The sequence below is a fragment of the Poecile atricapillus genome, chromosome 1, assembly GCF_030490865.1.
Source record: "Poecile atricapillus isolate bPoeAtr1 chromosome 1, bPoeAtr1.hap1, whole genome shotgun sequence".
In the NCBI taxonomy this organism is placed as follows: Eukaryota; Metazoa; Chordata; class Aves; order Passeriformes; family Paridae; genus Poecile; species Poecile atricapillus.
In genome coordinates, this window is record NC_081249.1 from 94,309,060 (window position 1) to 94,333,478 (window position 24,419).

General features: G+C 46.3%; 3 protein-coding genes across 4 annotated transcripts; 1 reads left to right on the forward strand and 2 right to left on the reverse strand.

The window, feature by feature from the left end:
• The first annotated feature begins 272 nt into the window (after window positions 1–272).
• Window positions 273–6,520, forward strand: NEPRO (nucleolus and neural progenitor protein). Its single transcript, XM_058861720.1, has 9 exons — window positions 273–524; window positions 825–979; window positions 1,768–1,844; window positions 1,952–2,083; window positions 2,428–2,505; window positions 3,358–3,719; window positions 4,385–4,446; window positions 4,869–5,119; window positions 5,581–6,520. The coding sequence occupies exons 1-9, from the start codon at window positions 275–277 to the stop codon at window positions 5,975–5,977; spliced, it is 1,764 nt and encodes a 587-aa protein (XP_058717703.1). The 5' UTR covers window positions 273–274; the 3' UTR covers window positions 5,978–6,520.
• Window positions 6,521–6,664: 144 nt separating this feature from the next.
• Window positions 6,665–9,051, reverse strand: TAF13 (TATA-box binding protein associated factor 13). The gene is made up of 4 exons (XM_058861734.1): window positions 8,906–9,051; window positions 8,672–8,750; window positions 8,124–8,221; window positions 6,665–7,304 (listed from the first exon to the last, which is right to left on the reverse strand). Exons 1-4 carry the CDS (start codon window positions 8,930–8,932, stop codon window positions 7,134–7,136), a joined length of 375 nt encoding a protein of 124 aa, XP_058717717.1. The 5' UTR covers window positions 8,933–9,051; the 3' UTR covers window positions 6,665–7,133.
• Window positions 9,052–11,652: 2,601 nt separating this feature from the next.
• Window positions 11,653–15,251, reverse strand: GTPBP8 (GTP binding protein 8 (putative)). 2 transcript variants are annotated; one of them, XM_058828240.1, is made up of 7 exons: window positions 14,920–15,251; window positions 14,533–14,631; window positions 13,920–14,050; window positions 13,472–13,571; window positions 12,940–13,058; window positions 12,377–12,500; window positions 11,653–11,798 (listed from the first exon to the last, which is right to left on the reverse strand). In XM_058828240.1, the coding sequence occupies exons 1-6, from the start codon at window positions 15,211–15,213 to the stop codon at window positions 12,416–12,418; spliced, it is 828 nt and encodes a 275-aa protein (XP_058684223.1). In that variant the 5' UTR covers window positions 15,214–15,251; the 3' UTR covers window positions 11,653–11,798; window positions 12,377–12,415. The 2 variants fall into 2 exon arrangements, with proteins under 2 accessions (XP_058684223.1, XP_058684217.1); XM_058828234.1 differs by having other exon boundaries at window positions 11,653–11,801.
• Between the last annotated feature and the right edge of the window lie 9,168 nt (window positions 15,252–24,419).

The following is a 24,419-nucleotide window of genomic DNA, read 5'->3' on the forward strand; positions in this document are numbered from 1 at the left end:
GGATGTGAATTGCTTCTGGTGTGAAGCCAATCCCGCAGCTTTTCCAGCCCTTTGAGGGTTGTGTGTGACATGGGAAGGCACAGCTGCGGGGCTGGGGACTGTGGTCACCCCCCGAGCACCCCTGCGCCGCCTCACGGAGCAGCTCGGCTGCTGCTGCCCTGCCTCCCAAGGGCCACAGCTCCGGAGGCACACAATGGGGAATCGCCAGGTTTAGAAAGTGTGGATAACATTTATTTACATTTACATTTATTTACAGTGATTTCCCTTCCTGCTTATGGCATTTGAGAACACAGTGCGTCGGCGCCAACCCCCGGGCCACGACGCACCCCCGCGGGGTGACTTGGTCCGGTCCGCGACTCTCCCCTCCCGGATGGTGCCGCCCACGCCGGGGCTCGCCGTGCGCAGCGGGAAGATGGCGGCGCCCAGGGCGGCGTGGCCCGGGCGGGACGTGCCCTGGAACCGGCTGGACGTGCCCTGGCCCGCGAACAGCGCCACGGTGCCGCTGGCGGCCCAGCACCCCGCAGGTCCCGGCGCGGTGCCGAGGGGGGGTGGGGGGTGTTTGAAGCCGCTCCCGGGTGTTTGCGGTGTGTGGTCTGTCGGTGGGAGCCGGAGGAGCGGCCGGAGCGGCGGCGGGCGCTGAGGCGATGCCCGGTGCTGGTGCCCGGCGCTGAGGCAGTGCCCGGCGCTGAGGCGGTGCCCGGTGCTGGTGCCCGGTGCTGAGGCGGTGCCCGGTGCTGAGGCGATGCCCGGTGCTGGTGCCCGGCGCTGAGGCGGTGCCCGGTGCTGGTGCCCGGCGCTGAGGCGGTCCCTGGTCTCGCCCGCAGTGAGGTTGCTGACGGCGCTGCGGCGGCGCTGCGATATCGCTGGGAAGCGGCTGTCGGGGCCGGGCCTGGCCGCCGAAGGACGCGTCTTGCGCTCCGTGCTCTACGCGTACCACAGCAGGCTGCTCCGGCACCGGCCCTACCTGGCCCTGCAGCAGGTGAGCACCAACCCCACCTGGGCGGCAGGGACCCGGCACCTGGGTACTCCCGGCCCCCAGTCACTGCTCCCACAAAAGCCTTTGGAGTAGCAGTTTGCGCCCAGAGAATCGTGCAAAAAAAATTTGGGAACAGGTGCGTTTTTGTTCTCTCACAGTTGAGCCTAGTGGGTTTCTTAGCTCTGTGCAGCAAGTGTAATTTACATTTTCCAGCCCTGGTCTCTGATACTCATACTGAGACCTGAAGTAGGTACCGTTCTATACCTTTGAATATATGAATAATGCAGGGACATAATTCTCAATTAAGTGTAATAATGGGAGGGAGGAATAATAATAATTCTATCCTGCTTATTTGATGCTTTCTGTTCTAGGAAGAAAAGTGAACACCTTGCCAGTTTTCCTGGAAAGGGGTTGTCAGCATCTTCAAATAACTGTTTTGAAATGGAGCAGGAATGGTGCTTATCTTCTAGATTTGTTTATGTGTTTTCCTTCTTGATATCCAGTAGTAAAGGCGCTTGTATACAGCAAGGAAATCGTGCAGCACCAATTAAACATGGCCAACTCCAGTTCTTCACTTAATTCTGTATTAAGTGGAGTACAGTAGAGTGATGAAGGGATGTTTTTCATCATAGTGCAGATACAGAAATGTCCCAGAATGTCCCATTGCACAAACCTGCAGTGGGGGCTGTTAAACTGATAAGGAGAAAGTGTCATTTAATCTAGTGACAGTTCTTAGACCAGGGGACTGAGTCTTTCAAAATACCACTCAAAGAAGTTTCCTTTTCTCCTAGGTAGAGCAGTGTTTGAAGCGCCTATGGAAAATGAATTTGGTGGGCTGCCTGGAAACTCTGGTAGGACTGATTCCCAAGTAAGTGTCATGATGCCATATCTTGTACTATCCATTAACTCAATCTGCAGAGGTAAAGGAAAAGGATGCTAGATCATAACCAACTCTTCATCCCTTTATCAATACAGGAAAAATGCATCCGAAGCCCACGCAGAGTGCTTGGTTCCCAGCCAGCCTATGCTGGAAACAGTGGCTTTGAAGGTGTTGGGAGGCTGCAAGCTCATACTACGTCTACTGGATTGTTGCTGTAAAGCTTTTCTGTATCCTTTTTTCACCACAAAAACATTCTTAGACTTCATCAGTAGCACCTCATGAGACCAAAACCAGGTCTCGTGTTGGCCCTGTACTGCTGATGGACTGAACTGTGCAATTCATACATGCAACTTGAAGTTTCTTTGATAGCCAAAGACCTTTTCCAGTTATTATGTAGGAACCTCAGGCTGTTTGGCTGGCAGCTGTTCTGGCCTTGAGCAATCCAAAGTTTGGATACTCATCTCCCAGATTATTCCTGGATATCGCCTTGTGAATTGCCTCTAGTTGGTGTGTTCAGCAAGTCTCATTACATGCTGTTTATTTTTTTAACCTTAACTGCTGTAATCTTCAGCTTGTCCATTAAACACCTCTGCTCAGAGGAATTCATACTCCTGAATACTGTGGCTTCGGGGCTATTGAGCCGGCTCTGGTTTGTGTGTTCAAAAGTCTGTCTTGTTTGTGTCTGTCTGTTTGATGTGCCTGTCAGGGAGAAGGGCTTGTAATTAGGCCTTGCTGCTAAGGGAGTTTCATTCAGTTGGGAGAAGGAGAAGGGAGGGTCCCTCCATGCCTTTAGAATCATGCCTGATTCTAGCACCTGCAGAGTTGTACAAGAGAGGCTTCTTACACACTCTTGTGGACAGCTTTGTTCCTGGATCTTAGCAAACTGTATGTAGCTCTAATGAAACCACAGTGTTAGTGTCAGCCTGCCACAAACACCTGGTACTTCCTGCAGCGAGGAGTAAGTCCTGCCTCATAAATAGTTGAAATTTCATGCTGAAATGGAAAGGTTTGGATAAACATGTTCTATTATACTGCCGAGTTTTCCACGGAAAATGGGTGTTCTGGTCTGGGAGAATAACTGCTGTCTGTAGCTGAAGGAGTAAAAACATTGTTAGAACAACTTTCTTTGGCACAAGAAATCCTGTGTCTCCAGAAAACTTAGAGCAGGCAATTGTGTGGTATCAAGCCTGAGTTGGCGCAGGGTGATTTTGTGGGAAGATCTCATGGCTCCTTAGATGTGACCCAGGAACCTGACAGGTCCCAAGTGTGACACTCAGCAAAACTCTAGGAAGCACAGGGGCTCCTGATCAGGAATTTACTAGTTAAGTCACTCTTGCATTTTGATCTGCTCACACTTAAGAAAAGCAGCGTGATGGAGTTAAAAAAGGTGAATTTGTACTGAGGGGAAACAGGAGAAGGGCAGCTGAGCTGAAAGTAGTTGTTCTGTGAGCATCATGTTTTGCTGGAGGAGACTCCATTCCTTTTTGTTCTCTGTTTTCAGGATTCAGTACAGGTGTGTATTGCAGACTCTCACATCCTTGTACGATGTTTTGTCGACAATGCTTCATCTGGTATCTGAGACCCAACAGACCCCTTATATCAAGGGGTTTACCTTCCCTTCTGATATCTGTGACTTCCTTGGAGTTAACATATCTTCTGAGGCAAAGAAGCAACAGGCTAAAATGTTTACAACAAAAAAATCTACCAGCTGGATGAAGAAGCTCTGCCCAGCAATGCCAGAGGCAGTATCAAAGGTTGGGAAAAAGAGAAAATCTGAGAGCTGTAGAAGTGCCATGGAACACTGTAGCACCCCATGTGCTGTGGACATTGGAGAGAGAGTGGTGGCGCCCACAGCCAGGAGAGGTAAAACTTTGTGCCAATGTAATGGTTTCTGACATCTCAGAGACTGACTGCAACTTCTATCCAACAGGGCCAAGCACTTCTACCCACAGTGTGGTTCTAGTACAAACTCCCTGTCCTTGGAAGAAGTGAATGCTGCATGTGCCCTTGCCTTTGTAAAGCTGTGGATAATGTCAGTATCATGATTTTTGGGGGGTTTCTTTTAAACAGTATAGTCTGGAGAGAAGCAGGTAATGAATGCAGTACACAGATGCTGAAAACAGTTATTTGTACTTTCCTGCTTTTGCATAGCTAGGAAGTTATGGGCACTGTCTGCAGTCCATACAAGAGTAGGTAAGGCTGTAGGTACAGGATGCAAGTGTCCTGTGCTTGCTGGTTCTGAACTGTGCTCAAATCTTCCTGTGCAGTCAGGGCTATGGCCAGTGACTGCAGCCATCCACATGTTTATGTGAAGCTTTTACCCATTAAATTCTCCTTTGCAGCCATCTGTAAAGCTCTGTATGCTCTTCATTCCCTGTCAGCTGCAGTGCACAATGAGTGTAGTCCCCTTGAGTTTACCTGGAAATGTTGAGTACAGATGTGAGCCTGCTGAGAGCTCTATGGCATCTCTGTGCAAAGAAATAAAACTATCTTAGTGTTGTAATGGGAACTCTCTTCTCTCTCTGTAGGGAAGCACCCAGGGTTTGACGTGAAGAGCTTGCTTAGGCCAGCCAGACATCCAGCACAAGAGGTTTGTATGCTATTGTTTTACATGCTGGGTTGGTGGTTTGTATTTTAAAGATTCTAACACTTGAAACACAATATCCCTGATTGAAAATGTCCTCTTGCCTTATTTTTGCTTGTCTAACAACTCAGGTTAGTGTGGAAGCTTTGCACAGAAAATCAGTCACTACTTATTTCTGCTTAGAAATTTGGGCATTTGTTGGTTTGTCAAGTGAAAGGACCAGAGAGCAAATCAGTAATAGACAGGAGTACAAATCGTAAACATCTGCCTCTTCTTTTTGTATTCCACTAAACAAGACTGCTCTTCCCTTTTCTCCTTAGAAAATGAGGGATGTACTCACAAAAATCCCTGTGTCCTGCTCCCTTCCAGCAGAAAGGATCAGACATGTCACCTTTTTAAAACACTATTTCTGTTCCTGTTTGTTTCAGGCTCTAAGCATTGCATCAACACCTTTTAAAGCAAAGACATCACCACTTTCATCTCGGAGAACAAAATCACAGCACACTGGATCTCTTGTACAGATGATTCAAACAGCTGCATCATTTGGAGAGCTGTCAGAAGCACTCAGAAAAGCTATTCTCTGGTGCAAAAACAACAAATTCAAATCAGCAGCTTATTTTCTGCGTAACAAGTTATTGAAAAGCAACCGGCTGCACCATGTGGAGGCTCAAGGATGCAGGTAGTTTTGCATGAGTGTGGGATTTCTGAGTCTAACACTTTATATTTCAATATTATGTATTATGCTATAGTATAGTGAAATAAAGTGGTCTGTGCCATGCTTTTAAAACTCAGGATCACTAGTTCAGGTTACTCTGTGCTCTGACCATGAGCATTCTGTTTAGCTTCAGTGACTTGTGATTTAAAAAGGACTTAAAGGGCTAAAAAATGTACAATACTTGGGAGGGAAGATGAAGACGCAGCTTAAATCATCTGCATGTTTTATGGTAACAACTGCATGAGGGAAAGGTTGTCTTCATTCAGACTGTCTTGGCTACTATTGTACAAGGTGCTGTTCTGTTTCCTTGGTATTATAAGGAAAATTATAGGAGATGGGTAATAATGAAATCTCTCCAAACTCCAAATGAAGTAACTCTTTAGTAGCTGATAAAGTTCTGTTTCGTACACTTTGCTCCCCTTAAGCCTGAAGAAGAAGCTGCGCTGTGTCAAAACGTCTGTCCGTAAATATCTCCTGTACGGGTCACAACACACGCGCTGGCCAAGGCAGCACCTCAGGGCACGGCTCTGCCGAAGGAGGATCAGATCATCTGCACTCTTGAAGACAGCTCTAAAGACTGGTGGGCAAAAGCCTCCTGAGCATTTCGGGGTCTGTGAGAACAGTGCATCACTCATCCTCCCAGCTTACCTGGATGGGTCTCTGAATCAGGAAGAACATTCCAGCATTGATACAGGACATGTCAGAATAAGCACGACAGGGACCTCTAAGCAGCTGCTGCTGGAAGGAAGCCCTGGCCCTGTGTGGAAAGACCTTGCTGAGAACACAGATATTGATTCTATTTTTGCAACAATAGGTGTCTGACCCTGGACTTGAAGGAGGAAAGAGGTCAAGTCATTCTATTTTTTTGTTTTGTTTTGTTTTTAAGTAAACCCTTCTGAACCCTAATGGTGTCTCAGTGACTGACATCCTGAATTCTGTTAAGAAAGTAACAACCATTTTATTATGTTTTTGTAAAACAGCTTTTTTTTTAATGGCTCATTTTTAAATTTTTAAGGGTGTTCCAAATAATCAAAGTGTTAAGATGTTCGAAGTGTGAAAGTGTTCAAGGGTGTTCCAAATAAGAATAGTCTCTGTCCTTTTACCTACCCTTGTCCAGAAATAGTGACTTTGTTACCCTTACTCAGTGTCCCCTCTCTATGGCCTGACCACACGTTAAATACTGCTGTTAAATCCACAGTGCATATAGTTCCCATCCATGGCAGAAAGGCTGCAGCTGATCACTCACTGCTGCTTTGGACAGAAGACTTACCAAGACCTTTCCAAAGGTTCATTAAACCTTTCCTTCTGTGCTGCTTCTAGAGGGGACAGCCCTGATGTCCAGTCCTGTTGCTGTTTCAGCATTTGTTATGCTTGTCCTGAAGTGAGGAGTTAACTGAACCTACTTCCCCTGAGCTGTTCCAGAAGTAGGGAGAAGCACATCTGTGGCCTGCAACAATAACCCTGTACTACCCACCTTCTGTGAATTAATGTACATTTAGTTATGAAACGTGGGCACAAATTTATGTTTTATTCAAAAAGCATATACAGAGCAAAGAGCACAACTTTGATACTAGTTTGGGCCTAAGGTCTTTATACAGATAACCAAGATCCATTTTCAGGGTTTTCTGTCACAAGAATACCCAGTCACAACTGAAACAATTTTAGAGAGTCATGAACTATCAGACCTTGAGCCATCTGATTCAACATAGGCCTACTTCAAACAGACTCCTGCTATCGCAGGAATTTTTAGAGCTCTTTTTTTCATTTCATCAAATGGTATAAAAATACCTAAGTATACCACATACGATCAGGTAACATTTCAGCTGCTTGAATACTTCTCAGCAAAGGCTGGGAGTGAGGGCAAACATCCCAGCAGTGATCTCCATCCTGAAAAACCCTTCCAAACTACATGCACAATCTTCCTTCTTACTGGGCAGCAGGTGCCCAAATAATGCCCCAGTGCAGCTTGTGTACAGAATCAAGACCCATAGTTTGCTTCATCAAAAGCCTTTCTGGCTCGTTTCAGTTCTTCATTCATAGTTAGGAGGTCTTTAACTCTGGCAAACTTCCGGGGGTCCTTGCGTATTAGAAAGACAATGTCCTCAACCTGTACCCGACCCTGCCGCCCGATGGACATGGCCTTGTGTGTCTGTTAGAGGGGAAAAAAATAGTCAGCAGCATTCCTTTGACATGGTTTTAAACTCTCAATTCCACTTTATTTCCTGTCATTCTATAATAATAAAGCAAGCACTTGCAGGTTCTGGGCACCATCATCCTAGTCACATGAGAGCTTCCCAGTAAACCATGGACTTACTCTGCTGTCCCCAGCTGTCTGTCACACCGCAAACATAATCACTATATATGCATCACATAATGGTATCAAAACTAAGGCCAGATTACACATAGGACACCTAGCCTGCAGAATGGCTGAAGTTTAGGCACAACTTGGAAGCAATACGAGGTAACCATATCAGAGGACAGTGTAGGGTATTTTGATAAGGATAGGAAATATCAGCCTTTCAAAAGAAAGGGGAATGTTTGGATACTTAGAAAGGGTGTCCAGATCTGGAAGAGAAATGGCCTCAGGCCCAAGAATGCATTTCTTTTGTAGGACAGAACTAAGTTCCCATCCATGTACAGACAGTGGGCAAACACAAAAAGTTGACAGACTTTCAAATCTGAGCCTTCTGTCAGCTGTACATACAGTTATGCTGCAGTGAACCCCAAAGGTGGGTATTTCCCCTCCTACAATAGTTAACTATACTTAAAGACTTCAGCATTCTAAATCCACATGGAGCAAGATGCATAAATTTTGCTTTGATCTTGGAAAAACAAAATCCAAGTTTATCCTACTAATGCCATGAGTTGGGGCCTGGGATAATGCAGTGTTTGAGTCAGAGATATTTAGCTTCAGAAAGCTAAAGTTCTGGTGAGGATGTTTTGACCATGCCATCTAGAGCTGACTTACCATTTCAGTGATAAATTCTATTACCAGGTCCTCAAGAATGTCCACTGATTCTGTGTAAGGGTTCTGGTCGTCCCCAAATCCATACATCATGCACCTTACTGCACAAAGAAACACTCAGCATGAGGCTTCTTTCATCCAGTCAGTGCTGCACACATCTAGTTAGAGCCCACCAGCCTGCACATTCCTGCACCAGGACGGCACTCGTCTGTCAGGCACGACAACTCTTGAGGAAACATAAAGGAAATAAACAGAAGCCAACAAAAGGCCTGTAGGGATAGCTGTACATACAGAAAAGCGTGTCTGAGGACAGGCTCTCTGAATATTCATTCAGGCTGCAAAGCACTGCATAGTGACAGTGCAGCTGACTTTGGGCACAGCTAGGTTCAGAGGATGCACTAGCAATATTTTTGAGGGGGTCTACATGGCAGATTTCTGCAATTGCAGCCAAGGAACATTACGAAAGCCGCTGTTTTGCTAAGGAGAAGTGAGTTTTGGGACCCTACGGCTGTCAGCTCGGGGGTTCAGCTGAGTGGCCCGGCCCGACTCACGCTCTTTGGAGAACAGCCTCTTCCTCCTGCCCTGCCCGCCGTCCAGGCTCCCGCCGGCGTCCTCCGCATCCTCCTCGAACTACACGGGCACAGCGAGGGGAGGCCGCGGTCAGCGCCCGTCTGGCCCCGGCCCCTTCACGCCGCGCCCCGGCCCGCGGCCAGGCTGTGGATTCCCGGGAAGGGCGGCCGGGCTGTGGATGCCCGGGAAGGAAGGGCAGCCCCTCCGGCACTCACCGGCGCGTCCTCCTCCTCATCCGCCATGGCTGCCCGGCGGCCCGGAACAGCTTGCGCGGCCCGGCCCCGCCCCGCGGCCCCGCCGAGCTGCGCCGGGCGGGAGGGGCCGTGCTGCGGGGCCTGCCCGGGCCCAGGGCAGCGCGGGGCCGCCGTGGGCAGCCTCTGGAGACCCTCCCCAATCCTGGATGTGACAGTCGCTATTGGATGGTCAGATCGGGATAGCGTGCTTTGAACGTGAGCTCGGGCGGTGCCTGTTAACCCCTCTGCTCGAAAGAGGGTCAGCCACGAGGTCAGAAAGGGTGTCGGTGATGTCTTTTCACCCTTTCAAAGGGTGTCGGTTTGCTCGGTTGGCAGGGGCTTTTCCTTCCCTTCAGCAAGGCATACTTGCCCATGTTCACAGAATCACTGAATGTAAAGGAGTTGGAATAGTGGCCCTTAAAGATCATCTAATCCCAACACCCTGCCATGGACACGGACACCTCCCACTAGACCAGGTTGCCCAAAGTAAGTTCCCCTTTTGGTTTGTACCCATTCTCCCTTGTCCTATCACTGCAGTTCCTGATGAGGCCCTCTCTGGCTGCTCTTTAGCCCCCTTTCACATACTGGAAGGTTGTTAAGAGGTTTCCACCTTCTGGACGGCCCCAGCTCTCTCAGCTTGTCTTTGCAGTGAAGGTGCTCCAATCCTCTTATTTCATACAGTTGCTGTCAGCCCCTTTCCTCCAGCCCTACCCTTGCATATGCCCACTGCTCCCCCCAGCTTGGTGCCCTAGGTTTGATAGTAACGCACCTCCTCCAGATTACACATAAAGATGTTAAACTGGACACATTCCAGAATGGATCCTTGCTGAGTTCCACTTGTCACTGCCATGCAACTGGAGTATGACCCACTGGCTTCTATGCTCTGAGCTCAATTATTCCACCAGTTTTTACTGACATACTAGTGCACCTGCCCAGACTGCAATGTTCTCATTTTGGACACAGTTGCAAAAATACTGCCTGTGTAGTGTCAGGGTTATGGCGACAGACCAGACCAAACACAAGACACAACAAAGGAAGAAAATGGATAAAGTACTGCTAAAAGGCCAGGGAAGATGCACAAGGTGAAATCTTTTCCATGGAAGCTAACACTGAACATAATTTCTGTAAATAACAGCTGTAGAAGAGGTAAAGCTTTACCAGGTAATGACAGGAGCCTTAAGTGAAGCTTATGCACTGCAAACAACTAAAGACATTTTAATGTAAAACTGAATTTAAAACTGAAATGAGCTCTACTGTATCAGTATGCTGCCAAGCCCACTCACCACCCATCAACTGGGGGGGGGCAAAGAAAAGGGAGACATTTTGTGTCCCTGGCCTGAGAAAGTGCAGCTCTGCAGTGCAGAACACCTGCAACTCAGCCGGTTCCTTAAGAACATGGCAAAAACAAAGTTCATTAGTGTGTCAAGACACCTGCTTACCCAAAGCTTGTTTGCACAAAGGCGTTTAAATATAAGTTTTACTGTTTAGGGAGAGGACTTGATTTTATTTAGTTTTGTCACAGGGGCAGTGTCACACTCAAGAATCAAACTGCAGTGTTCTCTCCTGCAAACGGCTGAGCAAAATGCAATAGTTATTCCCATATTTGAAACACTTCTGAACAGAACCAAGATGTGTCCAGAGGTAAAGCTGGAGATGGTACCTAATGTAGATGAGTACCTTCTCTTCTGGAGAAGATGGTACCTAATGTTCCATGCACACACATCCAGTTTGTTTATACAAATGGATTAACTGGATGTGTTTAATGTATTTAAGTGGTTAATAAAAGACTTTCCAGCACTGTAAGGGGTAGTAATGTAATGTAAGGGGTTTTCATCTGAAGTGGGACTAAAAGCAGAACTGCACCTTTTTACATATTCAGGGTTATTTTCAGAGGCTCTTCAGTCAAGGCTGAGGCCCTGAAACCTATAGCCTTGATGAGACTGATGTTTTTAGAAGATCCTGGTTTTAAGATACTACGAAAAGACCCTTCATAAAGTGTTCACTTTCACCTGTTACATCTGTATAGCTACTACTGCATTTCTAGGATCATGCATCCCTTGGGCTCATTTGCTCTGCAGCATTTTGGGATTAGATATAAAATATTAACAGAATTACAAGTTTGATCACTAAGATGCAGAAACTAGAGAGCCACATTTACTGCAGTTCTCACATTCTCCTCTTCTTACATGTATGCTGAAAACAGATCTTGTCTCATGTCTAGCGTGTTACAAGAAATTGCATAGTGAGAGAAAGTGGTATTTCTAGTCCTTTTGCACTGTTGGAGTGGTTTAGAAAAGAACTTTCCTTTCTTGAGGTTTAAACACCTAATGCAAGTAAGTTTGACAACTGCACAACCACATTTGGCCACATTAAGACATGACAAAAATTGAGTGCCAGGGTTTGACATGAGCACTTCATAGCTTCAGACTAAGTTCCCCTGCATGAGTGCTGCTATTGATGGCTGTCCTTTTGTCCAGTTCTGCCTTGTAACTGGACAGTTTCAGTTTCTAGGTGCTTCTAGACAGACACAGCTGCTGTGGGATGCAGTTCCCCTAGAGTACAGGACACATCAGCGTTGTGCTTCAGCTGCCAGGATGGAGCCAACACAGATCATGGATGGTGTGCCTCAGATCTGGCAATTCATCCAACTGGAGCTGCAGAAATTCATGCTGGATCTCAAAACAGAAAGTGGATGCAGCACTGACTTATGACAGTGTGCAAGACAGAGCTCCTCTAGATGTCAGTCTTTTATTCCGCTCTGTTTCAAGCCAACACTCATGGAAAAGCAGTTCCTATTAAAGATGTGTTCTTTCCTTCATCCCTGTGGAACGGGGCAGCTCAACGTCTGCAAGAAAGGCGTGCTATCCTGCTGCACCTACTGAACACAGGATACAGAAGAGTTACAAAAGGAAAATAGACAAGACATCAAACACCTTCACAGACAACAGGTAGGCTGCTTCCACTCTGCATGGCCTTAGAGCAGGTAGGTTGCACAGGAGGTAGTTTTTGGCCCCTGCTATCCTAACCCTAACCTAACCCAGCTGAGAGAAGTAAACCTCTGTGTATCATTCAGTTCAACTGGGCAATACAGTTTGCTTAATGTTAGAGCTATAGTTCTTCTTTCTTAGATTAAATGCCTCTTTATATTACTAGACTATCTCCAGTATCCTAAATATGGCAGAGGTTAGGCATGGAGTAGTCGATTTTTGAGGAAATGCTGTATTAAAACTTCCCTTCTCTATGGAGGTTCCGTACATTTTTCTCCTTAGCACAATCATGTGGGTTTTATGAAACAGTTTTATAGTAACTTGGATTAATTCACACTGCAAACTTCCTGAACTGATGAACTTAATAAAGCAAAAATTTAGCTTTATAAATACTAATTTATTCAAAACTACCAGACAGTAACTTGTGTTATTTACAACAAAAATCCCAGACCTCTGGTTTTGGTACCTTTTCTTGCTGATGAGCCAAGCAGATCACCAGGTCTTTTCAGCTGGCTTCTATACTGGGCAGGTTTCCAGTAACATGGGCTACAAAACACCTGAGCAAGTGAACCCCTGAGAACTCCACAGAACTGTGGAAACAGAGGCATAGATGTTCAGTGCCAGATATTGCTGTGTCTTGGAGGAATAAAGGCAAACAGCCACTGGCTATGTTCAATTACACATCCCGCAGTACACCTTGGGAAGAGCCTGCACTTTGGCTATGTAACCCAACAATTACAGCTGTCACTGTTACCAGAACTCCAAACAAAATATCAAAGCCTGCTACCACGCAGCACAAGGACTGCTGCCCCACTCTGAGAAAGGCCAAAGGAAGAAGCACCTTTGGATATAAACTTCACTCACTTGAAGAGGGGAGAAGGAAAGGGACATTTCCCCATCAGCAGCCCACCCTTTATTCTTGGGGCACAGAGAGGTGCTGCCTCTAGAGCAGACAGACTTGTTTTAGGTATCTTGCCCTACTGAACTCATCACCAGAAAGGAAACAGCAGCAGTGGAGACGAGCTTTACCTGACCAGGAACAGCTGAGGAAAGCATCCCTGAGTGCTCTCCTTTACAAACTCCTGGATCTCCAGTACATTCTTTAACAATACTCCTCTGGAAGCTCGGTCAATTTTTGTTAACACCATCTGCATGTGGAAAGGGAGGATTAAAAGAAGAAAGATTATTTTGCTGTTAACCTGGCACATCTGTAAGAGTCCTAGACCATCTTACAAAGCAGTCTGAAAGCTCTGGTCATATGCAGGGGGAAAAACAGTCTAGCACAGTTCACCAAAACACTTCTATGGCTTGTATAAGGAGTGGGCCTTTTCAAGCTGCTCAAGCTGAGCATTGAAAAAAAAATAAATCTATTTTTAAACCACACAAAAACCCCTTAAATCCCACTTGTCTCCCTCAACACACTACAAACCTATTTTATAAACAATAAAGGGTGTAGGGTTACTGTTTAGGTAGGTCAACTTGCATAAGCTCTGGTGGAGGGTACACACCTTTCTAGATTACCTGTACCTTATAACCAACCCAAGAATGGAGCATTGCCTACCACATAAGGAATCCCAAATTCTTCCAGCATCTCTACTGCAATGTGATCTGTTTTCTGGAGTCCAACTACACCATCAACTAATAGGAAAGTCCTCTTCAAGCTGCCAGAAATACAAGCAACAGTAATTGTCACCATTATTTCATACCTGCTCTGCTACTTCCAAATTCATAAGCAAAACCAAGTAACATGGGATCTGGGGATAGGATGAGCCAAGAGGAGCCATGCATGGAAACGGAGGGTCAGCATGGAGCAGTACCTCAATCTTTCCTGCTGTTTTGATATGTCTGAGCATGAATGGGTGACACTGTAGAAGCTTCCAGGGAAATGATGTCAGAATTAACGGATGGAAGCAGCTACCCCTCTACATTTTCTCCCCTCATTGCATGACACTTTATAGGGGTGTCTGTCTGGCTCTCCCTGTGCTGTGAGGTACAGGTAGATCCCTTACTTGTGCCGTTCCTGCAGATAGGCCTCCACCATCTCAACAAAGTCCTGCGGGGCGCGATAGCCGTATCCTGGCATATCCACCAGAGTAAAGTACTTCCCTACTTTGAAGAAATTCATCTTCTTGGTGTGGCCCTGAAGAGAGAATTTAGACAAGATGAAGTAGAGGAGTGGTTTTGAAAAAAGCTGCTTTAAGCAATGTACTAGGAGATCCTCTGCAAAATACCTCTACCAGACCCCTGCTCCCACAGAATGCTTTAAACTGCCCAGTCTCCTACTTGTGTAGCAATCCTACATGGCTGTATCCATAAAACAGACTAAAAGTACTTTAATGGGTCTCTGAGCTTGGTTCTTCTCAAAAGGCTTTACAGCACACCTGCTCAGGTTGTGCAGCTCCTTTGTCTGCCTAAAGAGCTAGGCTGGGCTCCTTCTGTCTCTTCCTGGGCTAGAGCAAGGCCAGTGCCAGCCATGAGGAGGGCCACCAGCACTGGCACTTTTTGTCATTTCAGGCTAGTCAAGAGCTTTTCAGCCCTACCCTCTGGACTGATACCAGCTTATGACCCTGTCATGGTTTAAAAGGCAGACACAAAGGGAGGGAAGCTAAAAACGTCACTCACGGGAGTTTTTGACACTCTAACTTCCACTTCTGGAGCCAGTGAAAACAAGGCCCGGATTAAAGATGATTTCCCCACATTGCTTCGGCCGATGAAGCACACCTGCAGGGGGAGAGGCAGAGAGGGCACATCTACACCTACTCACCTCTCGCTGCCGCCAAGCCTGGTCATTTCCCAGCCCGTGCTGCCAGTGGTGTCCTGTGCCACGGGCATGTCAGGCTGCCTAGCTGCACAACGGGGAGCAACAACAAATAAGCGATTTTTGACAAAGCAGCAGGAAGTGCCCCGCATATGGCTCGGCGCTCTGACACAGCTGCACAACCACCCCTTTACCCGCGCAGCTCAGCCCAGCCCGGGCTGGCCCGGCCGAGGGGGCAGCGCTCGCCTGACCTCGGGCAGGGCGGGCGGCGGGGCATGGTCCATGCGCACGGCGGAGCTCACGTAGTCGATGGGGTGCCCACGGTCGGACCTGAAGAGCGCCTCGGCGCGCTGCAGGGCGGCCAGCCCGGGCTGGAAGAGGCGGAACCGCGCCGTGTCGGTGCCGGGCGCCAGGTGCCGCTCCAGCTTCTGCAGCGGGAACACGATGGCGCTGCGGCGGCTCCGCTCCAGTCGCAGCACCTGGGACAGGGCGGCCAGCGCCGGCGAGGCCCGGCCCGCAGCACCGCCCGCCCGCGGCAGCAGCATCCCGGCGGCTGCAGGCGGCACCCGGCCGGCCCCGGAAGGCGGCGGGCGGGACAGCGGGGCGGGACAGCGGGGCGTGCCCGGCTGCCCCCACGCAGGCCGGGGTTCTCAGGGCCCGCTATGGCGTCTGCGCCCGCAGGCCGCATGGAGCGCCGTGAGCTGCGGGCGCTGTCCGGGCCCGGCTCTTCACAGAATCACAGAATGGGCTGAGTTGGAAGGGACACACAAGGATCATCAAATCCAGCTCCTGACCCTGCACAGCACCATCACCAAATCAAACCATATGCCTGAGAGTGTTGTCCTAACCTTGCCAGGCTTGGTGCTGCGACCACTTCCCTGTTCCAGTGCCCAGCCACCCTCTGGGTGCTGTTCCTAATATCCAACCTAAACCTCCCCGACACAGCTTCAGGCCGTTCCCTCGGGTCCTGTCACTGATCAGTACCTGTGCCTCCTCTCACCCTCACAAGGAAGTTCCAGACTGCAATGAGGTCTGTCCTCACTCTCCTCCAGGCTGAACAGACCAAGTGACCTCAGCTCCTCCTCACATGGCTTCCCCTCAAGGCCCTTCTCCATCCTCATTATCCTACTTTGAACGGTCTTTAATAGCTTTATATCCTTCTTATGTTGTGACCAAACTATACACAATATTCAAGGTGAGGCCGACAATCCCCTCCCCTGCCCAGCTGTGATGCTGTGCCTGATGCCCCCAGGACAGGGTTGGCCCTCCTGGCTCCAGGGCACTGCTGGCTCAGATTCAACTTCCCACAGACCAGGACCCCCAGGTCCCTTTCCATGGCACTGCTTTCCAGCATCTCATTCCCCAGTCTGTCCATACATCCAGGGCTGCCCAATCCAAGGTACAGAATCTGGTACTTTCCCTTGTTCAATTTCATATGGTTGGTGATTGCCCAGTCCTTTTATTTATCACGGTCTCTCTGCAGGGCCTCTGCTCCCAATTCTGTATCATCTCTTCAGTTCTGTCTTAAGTATGTTCTTAGGCCAAGCCCAGTCACACTCTGGAGCTGCTGAGGGCTCCTTGCCCTGTTTGGCCAGGGAGTGGGGCAAAGCAGCCCTGTCCCATAGCACCATCCACCTCCTGGCTGCAGCCACCAGCTTTCCAAGTGGTCATATGATAAGTAAAAAAATTAAGTAATTTCAGAAAAAAGAAAAAATCCATTTCTTCAAGGAGAACTATGTAGAGGTCAGCTCTATTTTGAATAAAATAAACCAATCACAAAACTGTTGGGACCTGTGTTCACGCTATAGTAAGAAGACCCCTGAAGTTTTGCTACTTAGTTGGTATGTACCAGAGTTCTGTTTTCCTATCAAAAAAACACATAACACTTTTTACATTGTTCTCCTTCATGACTACAATTCACAGGGCTGTAAAACCACAGAAATAAATGTATGTTCTTGAAAAATTTCAACTTCAAAGTACTGCAGTTTTAACACCATCAAATGAAAGTAAACATCAGTTTCTTTATATAAGTAATACATGTAAATATCCTTATGTTCAACCTTGTATCAGGCCAGCCTGGACATCCTGTGGAGCACTGCCTTTCCTTTGAGACAAGACCCCTTTTTCTTCCCTAGTCTCAGCCCTCTGTTTAAAGCCCTGTAAGTCTGGATGGTTTAATTACTACAGTGAATAGATTAAAGGCCTGGAAGAACTGTTAGAAAATAACAGAGGCTATATCCCACTTTCTTTGTATTAATCTCAGTTACAAAGCTATAGGCAGAGAACTTTGATCCCTTAAGAAAAGGGCAGGCAACAACATACATATTTCTCAGAGATAGCTTTGAATATTTTGTAGTATGACAAACGTCTATTGAAACCCATAAGGTGCTTCTCAAATTTATGATCGGTGAAAGTGGTTAACAGTGAGAGGAAAATGGTGTAAACCTAGGGAAAAACCCCTGTATTTTACCTCAGTCCTGTAAATTAAGCCCTCTTAAAACCTGCTTTGTTTCACAGCAAGACAGAGCTCAAATGTGCATAGCTCAGGACAGACCACAATAACTGGATGCTACATGCATACTTAGCACTCTTCTGAGGGCTTCCAAAGAAATCTATAGATGACTTTTGTCTCCAAATCAGTTTGGAACCTACAGGGCAGGCCTCTCTCCTGTCACTGCCTATGGCACAAATACTTATAAATGCAGAAAAAAAAAAGGCAAAACCTTTCCAAAATTACTTCAGGAACACTGCTAATCTTTTGGGGGGGGGGGGGGGGGCATTAAAGCAGCAACCTAATTTAATTGAAATCTGTGGTGAATCTATTAACAGAAAAAACACACCGGCCAGAGAGAGAGGCATGTTCCTAACCACACCAGCAGGCAGATATCCACATTTCTATGCCAAATTGTGACACATGAAGCAGAACAAGTGCTTTTAGCTACTTTTGCCTGAGTCTCACACAGATCACAGCTGCAGGCAGCAGACTTGCCTGCTTCAAATTACCCTGCAGTTGTTACCCCTGCCAGGCACACGTTCTGTAGCACATTACACCCGGAACAGCCAGCCAGACACAGGAGGGAAGGCAGCAGAGAAACCAGTCGGCCCATTTAACACCACATCTGCAGGTGTGATGATGGGAACAGAAGTGCCCAGTTCACAGGCCAGGGTCCTGCCACTAATTAAGTCTCTCTTTTTAATGTGACTACATAGGTGGCAGGAACAAATTAAGGTGGTATAGGAACTTTTGAATACTTCTAATTATAGCAGGGGGTGGGATAAACAAGAGCATCCAGTAAAGCCACATCTAAAACCTGGAGACTGGAACTGTACATTTTAGTGGAAGGTGGTTTTTTTTCTTCTCTGGGCCAAACTGCAGTCTAGGTTCTTTGGGGGCAGACCATATGAAGATGGAAAATGGCATGTTACTGTGGATAGAGCTGGTAAATTACCAACATTTAAGCCTGCTTTGTATCTCCCCTGAAAGATTCTACTTTCTATTGTGCATGTTATTGCTAAACATCAGGCATTCACACTAACATTGCCTATGGCTCATAACTGTGGCAGCAGATGTCTCTTTTCGGTTGCTGGTTATGTAGTTCAAATGTTAGGGAATTACTACAAAAGTAATTTAGTCCACATTAAAAACTCTGACAATCATTCCTCTGGAGTTTGAAAGAGGGATCTATAACCATTGACACTGACCTAAATCCCAAACAATAGTCAAGAGTATGGAGCTGGAAGGAAGTGGCAACACCAGTTGTCTTGTCTGGTCTGATCTTGTCTGTCTAGCATTGTGAGACAGGTCAAAGCATCATTCATTTCAGATATCTGTCAGAGAAGAGTAGCTGTGAGACCAGCTGGAGATGGAGTTCTGGGAGAGCAGTGAGGTGCATTTGGGACAGTTGGTTCAGGTCCTGTGAACCAAACCCAGCTGAGATCTTGAGTTTCATTTCCACCAAGAGAAGTGTGGACCATGTATTGTCTCCAGGAAGCATGCTGGAAAGGACAGGGTGAACACACCAGCCTGCCTGCTTTCTTTTGTGACATCAACAGCACGAGTGACTGTGTCTGAATCTGTGCTTCCACTTAAAGTACATCTTATCTTCTTCTCACTTGAAAGGTGGTTTAGAAACTAGAGTTACTTGGATATGGAATTTTAAAGGCTAAATTATTTGTATAAAATGCTAAGAAGCTTTGCATTTTCCTCTATGCAAACTACGCGATTTGGGGCAGGGAGAAGTGTCTCTAGGTGCAAGAAGGAATTCAAGGCCACAGATGTCTCAAGGGCTGGATATTCTGAGATATTAACAAAAAATAGTTGAAATTTTTTAAATACTCATACACATTAGTGGAAAATATTTTTTTAAAGGTTCTATAGTAAAGTAATGAAAGAGAGACTCATCATTGTTCATGTGGCAGGTAACACTGATAGTCCCAGCTGAAGAGACCACTGGTTTTACAGAACTGAAATTCTCTTTTTAATATCCATGTTAAATTTGACGTGGTTTTTTTTTCCCCTGGACCCAAACTGACAACATCAATACTAGGAAATAAACAGCGAACATGTCAAACTGTTAAATGTTTTGGGGTTTTTGACTGTTAAGTAAAAAGAAAAAGAGCTTTTTAAGGTGAGTGCTGTTGCTTGCTTTGAGGAGGAGAAGAAGAAGAAAGCACAGCTATCACATGGGTCCTGACAAAAACCCTCATAGCAGCAGAAACATCAGCAGCATCAGCAGCAGCATGAAGCCCATCTTTGCAAAAAGCTGCTTTCTCGGGGGCTGAACCACTGATGACCATTAGCAGCTTGCTCTGAAATGTCCAGGAGGGCAGCTGTAGTGGTTTAGATTCGCCAATTTGAGTTTCCTGGCCAATGCACCAAATAATGTAGTGGGTTTTAGCACTGGCTAAAATCACCAGGGTACTTACTCATTTTTTACTGTGAGATATGGATTAGGAGAAGGGCAAAACAAGCTTAAAACTTAAAAGGAATAAAGAAACTTTATTAACAGGACTACAAGAATAAGAAACCAGAATAAAACCTTCAGAAACCTTTCCTCCCCCTACCCAACTGTTTCCTTTCCCAACTGACGTAGAGATAAAATTTGGAATGTTAAAACAGTACCAACTATACAATAGTCTTTTAATCAGTCTTTGTAGGGAGAGGAATTTTCTCTTGTCATGCCATGGAAAGTTCTCCACAAGAAATAGTTCTTTCATGGCTTTTCATTTTGATGAATAGCAGCCGCTGGGGCAAAAATTCTGCCATCCTGCCATCTCCTCCCATTTTCACAGCCCTCCTAGAGGTGTGTCTATGGGCCTAAATGCAGCTAAAACCAGAATTTGTTATGTCTGTTATGGGGGGGTGCAGGGGGAGGCTAAGTCACTTTTCTGGAGGTGTGATGTACATCCAGAGCCATAAACAACATAAAGGAAACAGGATGTCATGCAGTTGTTCATGGTGGTTGTGAGCTATGAATTCAATTAAAACAGGGTCTTAGAACACAGAAGCCTTCTGAGTTGAGACAGAAACAGTCTAACAGCAAAGGACACTGGAAACCAGCTCCAGGGCTGTGCTGGAGGTGGCTGGAGAACAACCAGGTCCAGCAGTACAGCTGCTTGGATCTGCTGCCTGGGGCACAGCAGTGGTCCTCTTGACACAATACTGCCATGCTGTCTGGCTCCAGTTTTAGTGTGGGACTGAGAGTTTGGGCTTCCAAAACCAAAAAACTCCCACCAATCCTCCCCCTGCCAAATCACCTATGAACAACCTTTTCACTGTCCACAGTGATGCAGTAAATTGCTGTGTTATGGCCAGACTGTAACCCGGAGACTCAAATCCCAAAAGGCTAATTAAAGAAATACCAAATCTTTTCCCAGCCATCACTTTGAATATCAGAGGTATTTGAATATCAGAGGACTTTGAATATATGGGGTAGAATCTTTGGCAAAAAGCCCCAGTCCCAAAACCATTAGGCCATTCCCCAAAGTAACTGGACTAGGTTACATCCCATACAGTAGGGAATTCTCCCCATTTATCCAGAGCTTTCCTGCCTTAGTTTCTAAAATGACCCTACATTCTCCATGTGCCTGGGTCTGTTATTCGTGATTAAACCCCCAGTGATTAGAACCCCAAAATCTTCTGATTTTCATGACTTAAACCATTATTTCATGCTGCTTCTGCCAGCTGGTTCTGAACTACCTTACCCACAGACTGTGTGGTTGAAACTATGGTATGTCTCACAGCACAGGGATCTACATCTGATCTTTGCATCTTGGACTTGCCTGGAAACATGAGTAATGGTTGTTGCACTTCACTGCTAAACCACACAGCACTGAAGCAGAAGCTGTGGTGACCAAGGCGCAGGTTGCTATCTGAGATTGACAGAGTGACTTTTTGGAAAGTATAACTGAAGCAACAAGACATCAGAGATGAGAATTTCATTATATTGCTGCTGTTGTTTTTTCATAAGAAGTGTAAACAGAGATTGCCTAACTTTCTCTTTGGACTCACACAACTTTTTCTTGGAGTCATGTATGGATGCTATGTCTCCTCTCAGTTAAATAGCACCTACTATTTGGGTGAAGGGTGGGGTGAAGGAAGTCGTGGTTGTCTGCCTTCCAGTAGTCCCTCCAGTCATGGGTGTCTTGCATCTGTTTGACCACAAAATGGAAGCCCTTGCAACCACATTTCACACAGCCACGTAAATACATAAATCTGCTCTGACCATAGTCGTAGGGGAAGAGTTCTGTTCTTAGAACAGTCAAACAATCATCAACTCATTTCAGCTTGGTGTCTTCAGAGTGTGGGGAGGCAAATATTTTTCTGACAAAATTAAATTTAGTACATTAATTTCCAGGGAGCTTCATCTTACATCTAGGAAAGCTGTCTTTGCTGGTATAAGGCAGGAGTCTTAATCTCATGGGAAGACGGACAGTAGTAGTTTAGGGAAAAACATTTAGGGATCTTGCATAAGTTAAGGCACTCTTCTGTCTCTACACAAAATCCCACAGTTCAATGCTCACTTGTATCTGTATATGAATATACTGAGAAACAAAACAGTGGTGCAAAAAAACCCTGCCTTGGCCTAACGGTAGGTGTACTATTATCAGAGGAAAAGAGCTGTAATATAAAAGTACATCATACCTAGCTACCCTCTCTCCCTGTAGGGGAGAAATGATTGCCAGTGCCTTTTAGAGAAAATGTCTTTGTCTATTACATATGTGGGGAAGGACAGAATGGGCAAAACAAGGAATTTTTTGAGAGATTTTGCTTTTAATATGTTGAGCATCCTTTAAGTGGTTAACTAAAAATGTCCTTCCCCTAGTTCCTGATGATAAAATTCTTACTGTGAGTGTTGAAAATTTTATGTTATTTGAAATAAGTGTTTGCTTGAAATAAACAGAGTTGTTAGCCTACAAACTGAGCTTTATCTGAACTATACAAATATGTTATGTAAATCAAAGATAGATTGTAGTGAAACTTGGAGATAATAATCTGAATATTCGTGATAGTTACAACAGTAAACCTAGGAGCTTAAGTATTGTTTTAATATTAATAGTAAGAGTGACCAGCCCATAGATTGGGTGCTGGAGTGTGTCCAGAGAAGGGCTGGTGAAGGGTTTGGAGAGCAAGTCCTGTGAGGAATGGCTGAGGGGGCTGGGGTTGTTCAGTCTGGAGAAGAAAACATTTGGGGGTGACCTTATCACACTCTTCAACTATGTGAAAGGAGGTTGCAGCCAGGTGAGGATTGAGCTTTTCTCTCAGGCAACAAGCCACAGGACAAGAGGACATAGCCTCAAGCTGTGCCACAGGAGGTTCAGGTTGGACATCACAAAGAATTTCTTCATGGAAAGAGTGATTAAACATTGAATTGGACTGTCCAGGGAGGTGGTGGAGTCACTGTCCCTGGAGGTGTTGAAGAAACCACTGGACATGGCAGTCAGTGCCATGGTGTAGCTGACTAGGTGGTGATCTGTCACAGATTGGACTCGATGATATTGGAGCTCTTTTCCAACCTAATTGGTTTCATGATTCCGTGCTATGAACTGTAACAGCCATATTACAGTAAGGACTATAGGGCTGACCCAAATCCCCACCGACACCCACCTAGGAGGATGTGAAGATGACCATGTAGCAACCACTTGGTAATGGAACAGAGAGCCAGTGAAGAGAGAGAAGATCTGTGGGTCCAGACTGTCATGTGAGGGATGGGGAATCAGATTGTAAGGGTATAATTGCCCAGGGGTGTCTTTATTCCTGGTCTGTCTTTTAAGGTCCCTAGCTTGAGCTGCCAGATGTCATAAGTGATCTGTGCCAATAATCCTGCCAAATTTAGATGAGAGCCTTGTGTTAAAAGTCTTATTAACCCCAAGATCTAAGCCAAACATGAAAAATCACACTGGTTAGGCCTTGTTCAAGTTCTGCTGTGGTCTTCCCACACTAACACTGGGTACAGTGGGCCAGAAGGCTCCTGGGCAGTGAGCAAATACAAATACCACTTCCTCTCTGCTCACCAGTTCTCATCAGAGAAAGCCTCATGCTGGGAAGAAGAACCAGCTCTTTGTAATTGCACTGTGGGGCTCTCAGGAGCAGAGGAAGAGCAATGACTCTGGCTTCAGGATCATGGGCAGGGAATGATGGGGAGCTCACAGCAAGATGGAGGGTGCAAGAAATCCTTCTCACCCACAGAAGCAAGAACTACTTTGAAAGTTGTCAGGAGGAGCATTTGCACCATTGTCCTTCTCAGCATCACGGCAGTCACAGGAGCTACAGCTACTTCTGATGGTACTTTGGCACCACCTCTCTGTTAAGAGCAGGAGAGGAAAAGGCAGGATATCAGAGTGATATGTACTCAACTATTTTTTGAGAAAGAAAAGTCTGGTAGAAGGGATCTTTACAAATTGCTGAAGGGACTTTTGGATGGAAAACCAGTAACTTGAAAATTAGACAGAGGCACAAGGGAAACAGGATTTTGAGATGTACCTGAAAGAGCATCTGTTTCTCTTTAGAGAAGAGTGAATGCTTTCTTCACTGTGTCATCAGCCTCACCAGCCTTATTTCTCTTCTTTCTCTTCTTCCTGGCTGCTCTTTAGCTCTGCACCTTCTTTAATCAGTATGCATGGGACACAATACACACAACCCACTTTGGCCAGTCCAGAGAAGCTTAGAAGGACTTTTTGCACTACTTCAGATTGTGCACCATCACCTCAGTCTGTCACAAGCCCATCAGTCCTGCACATGTTCATGGAGGTATGTCCGAGGAATGGAACAGCTCTGTTGGGGCAGAGGGGGAGGGAGAGGAGTCTACACCTGACTCCTCCTGCTGCCATAAATCATTCAGAAGAAAAAATATAAAGGGAATGGTTAGGGGTTTTCCACCTGATGGAGGGATCTGAATAAAGATTGCCAGGATATGAAGATTAAAGAAGCAGCAAAATACCGATCTGAGCTCAGAGCCAGACTTTTGGTCTGTTTTGTGCTAGGTAAAGAAAGCCAGCGAAGGCAGGGTTGGTATAGAAAGGCAGGAAATATCTCATGAGAACTGAACAGGTCTGCTGTTCTGGCAGCTTGGCTATTAGTCTGTCTAAGCTAGCCTCTCTGGCACAAGGTGAAGTTGCTGCCCTGAATTCCTCTGCAAACACCACAGAGGCAGAACTAACTACTGTCTTTGAGTCACACTTTAGCTCCACTCTGTGCCAGGGCTCTTGGCAGCTCTCCTTTGGGTGCTGGCTGGAGCATGGCCAGCTCTGT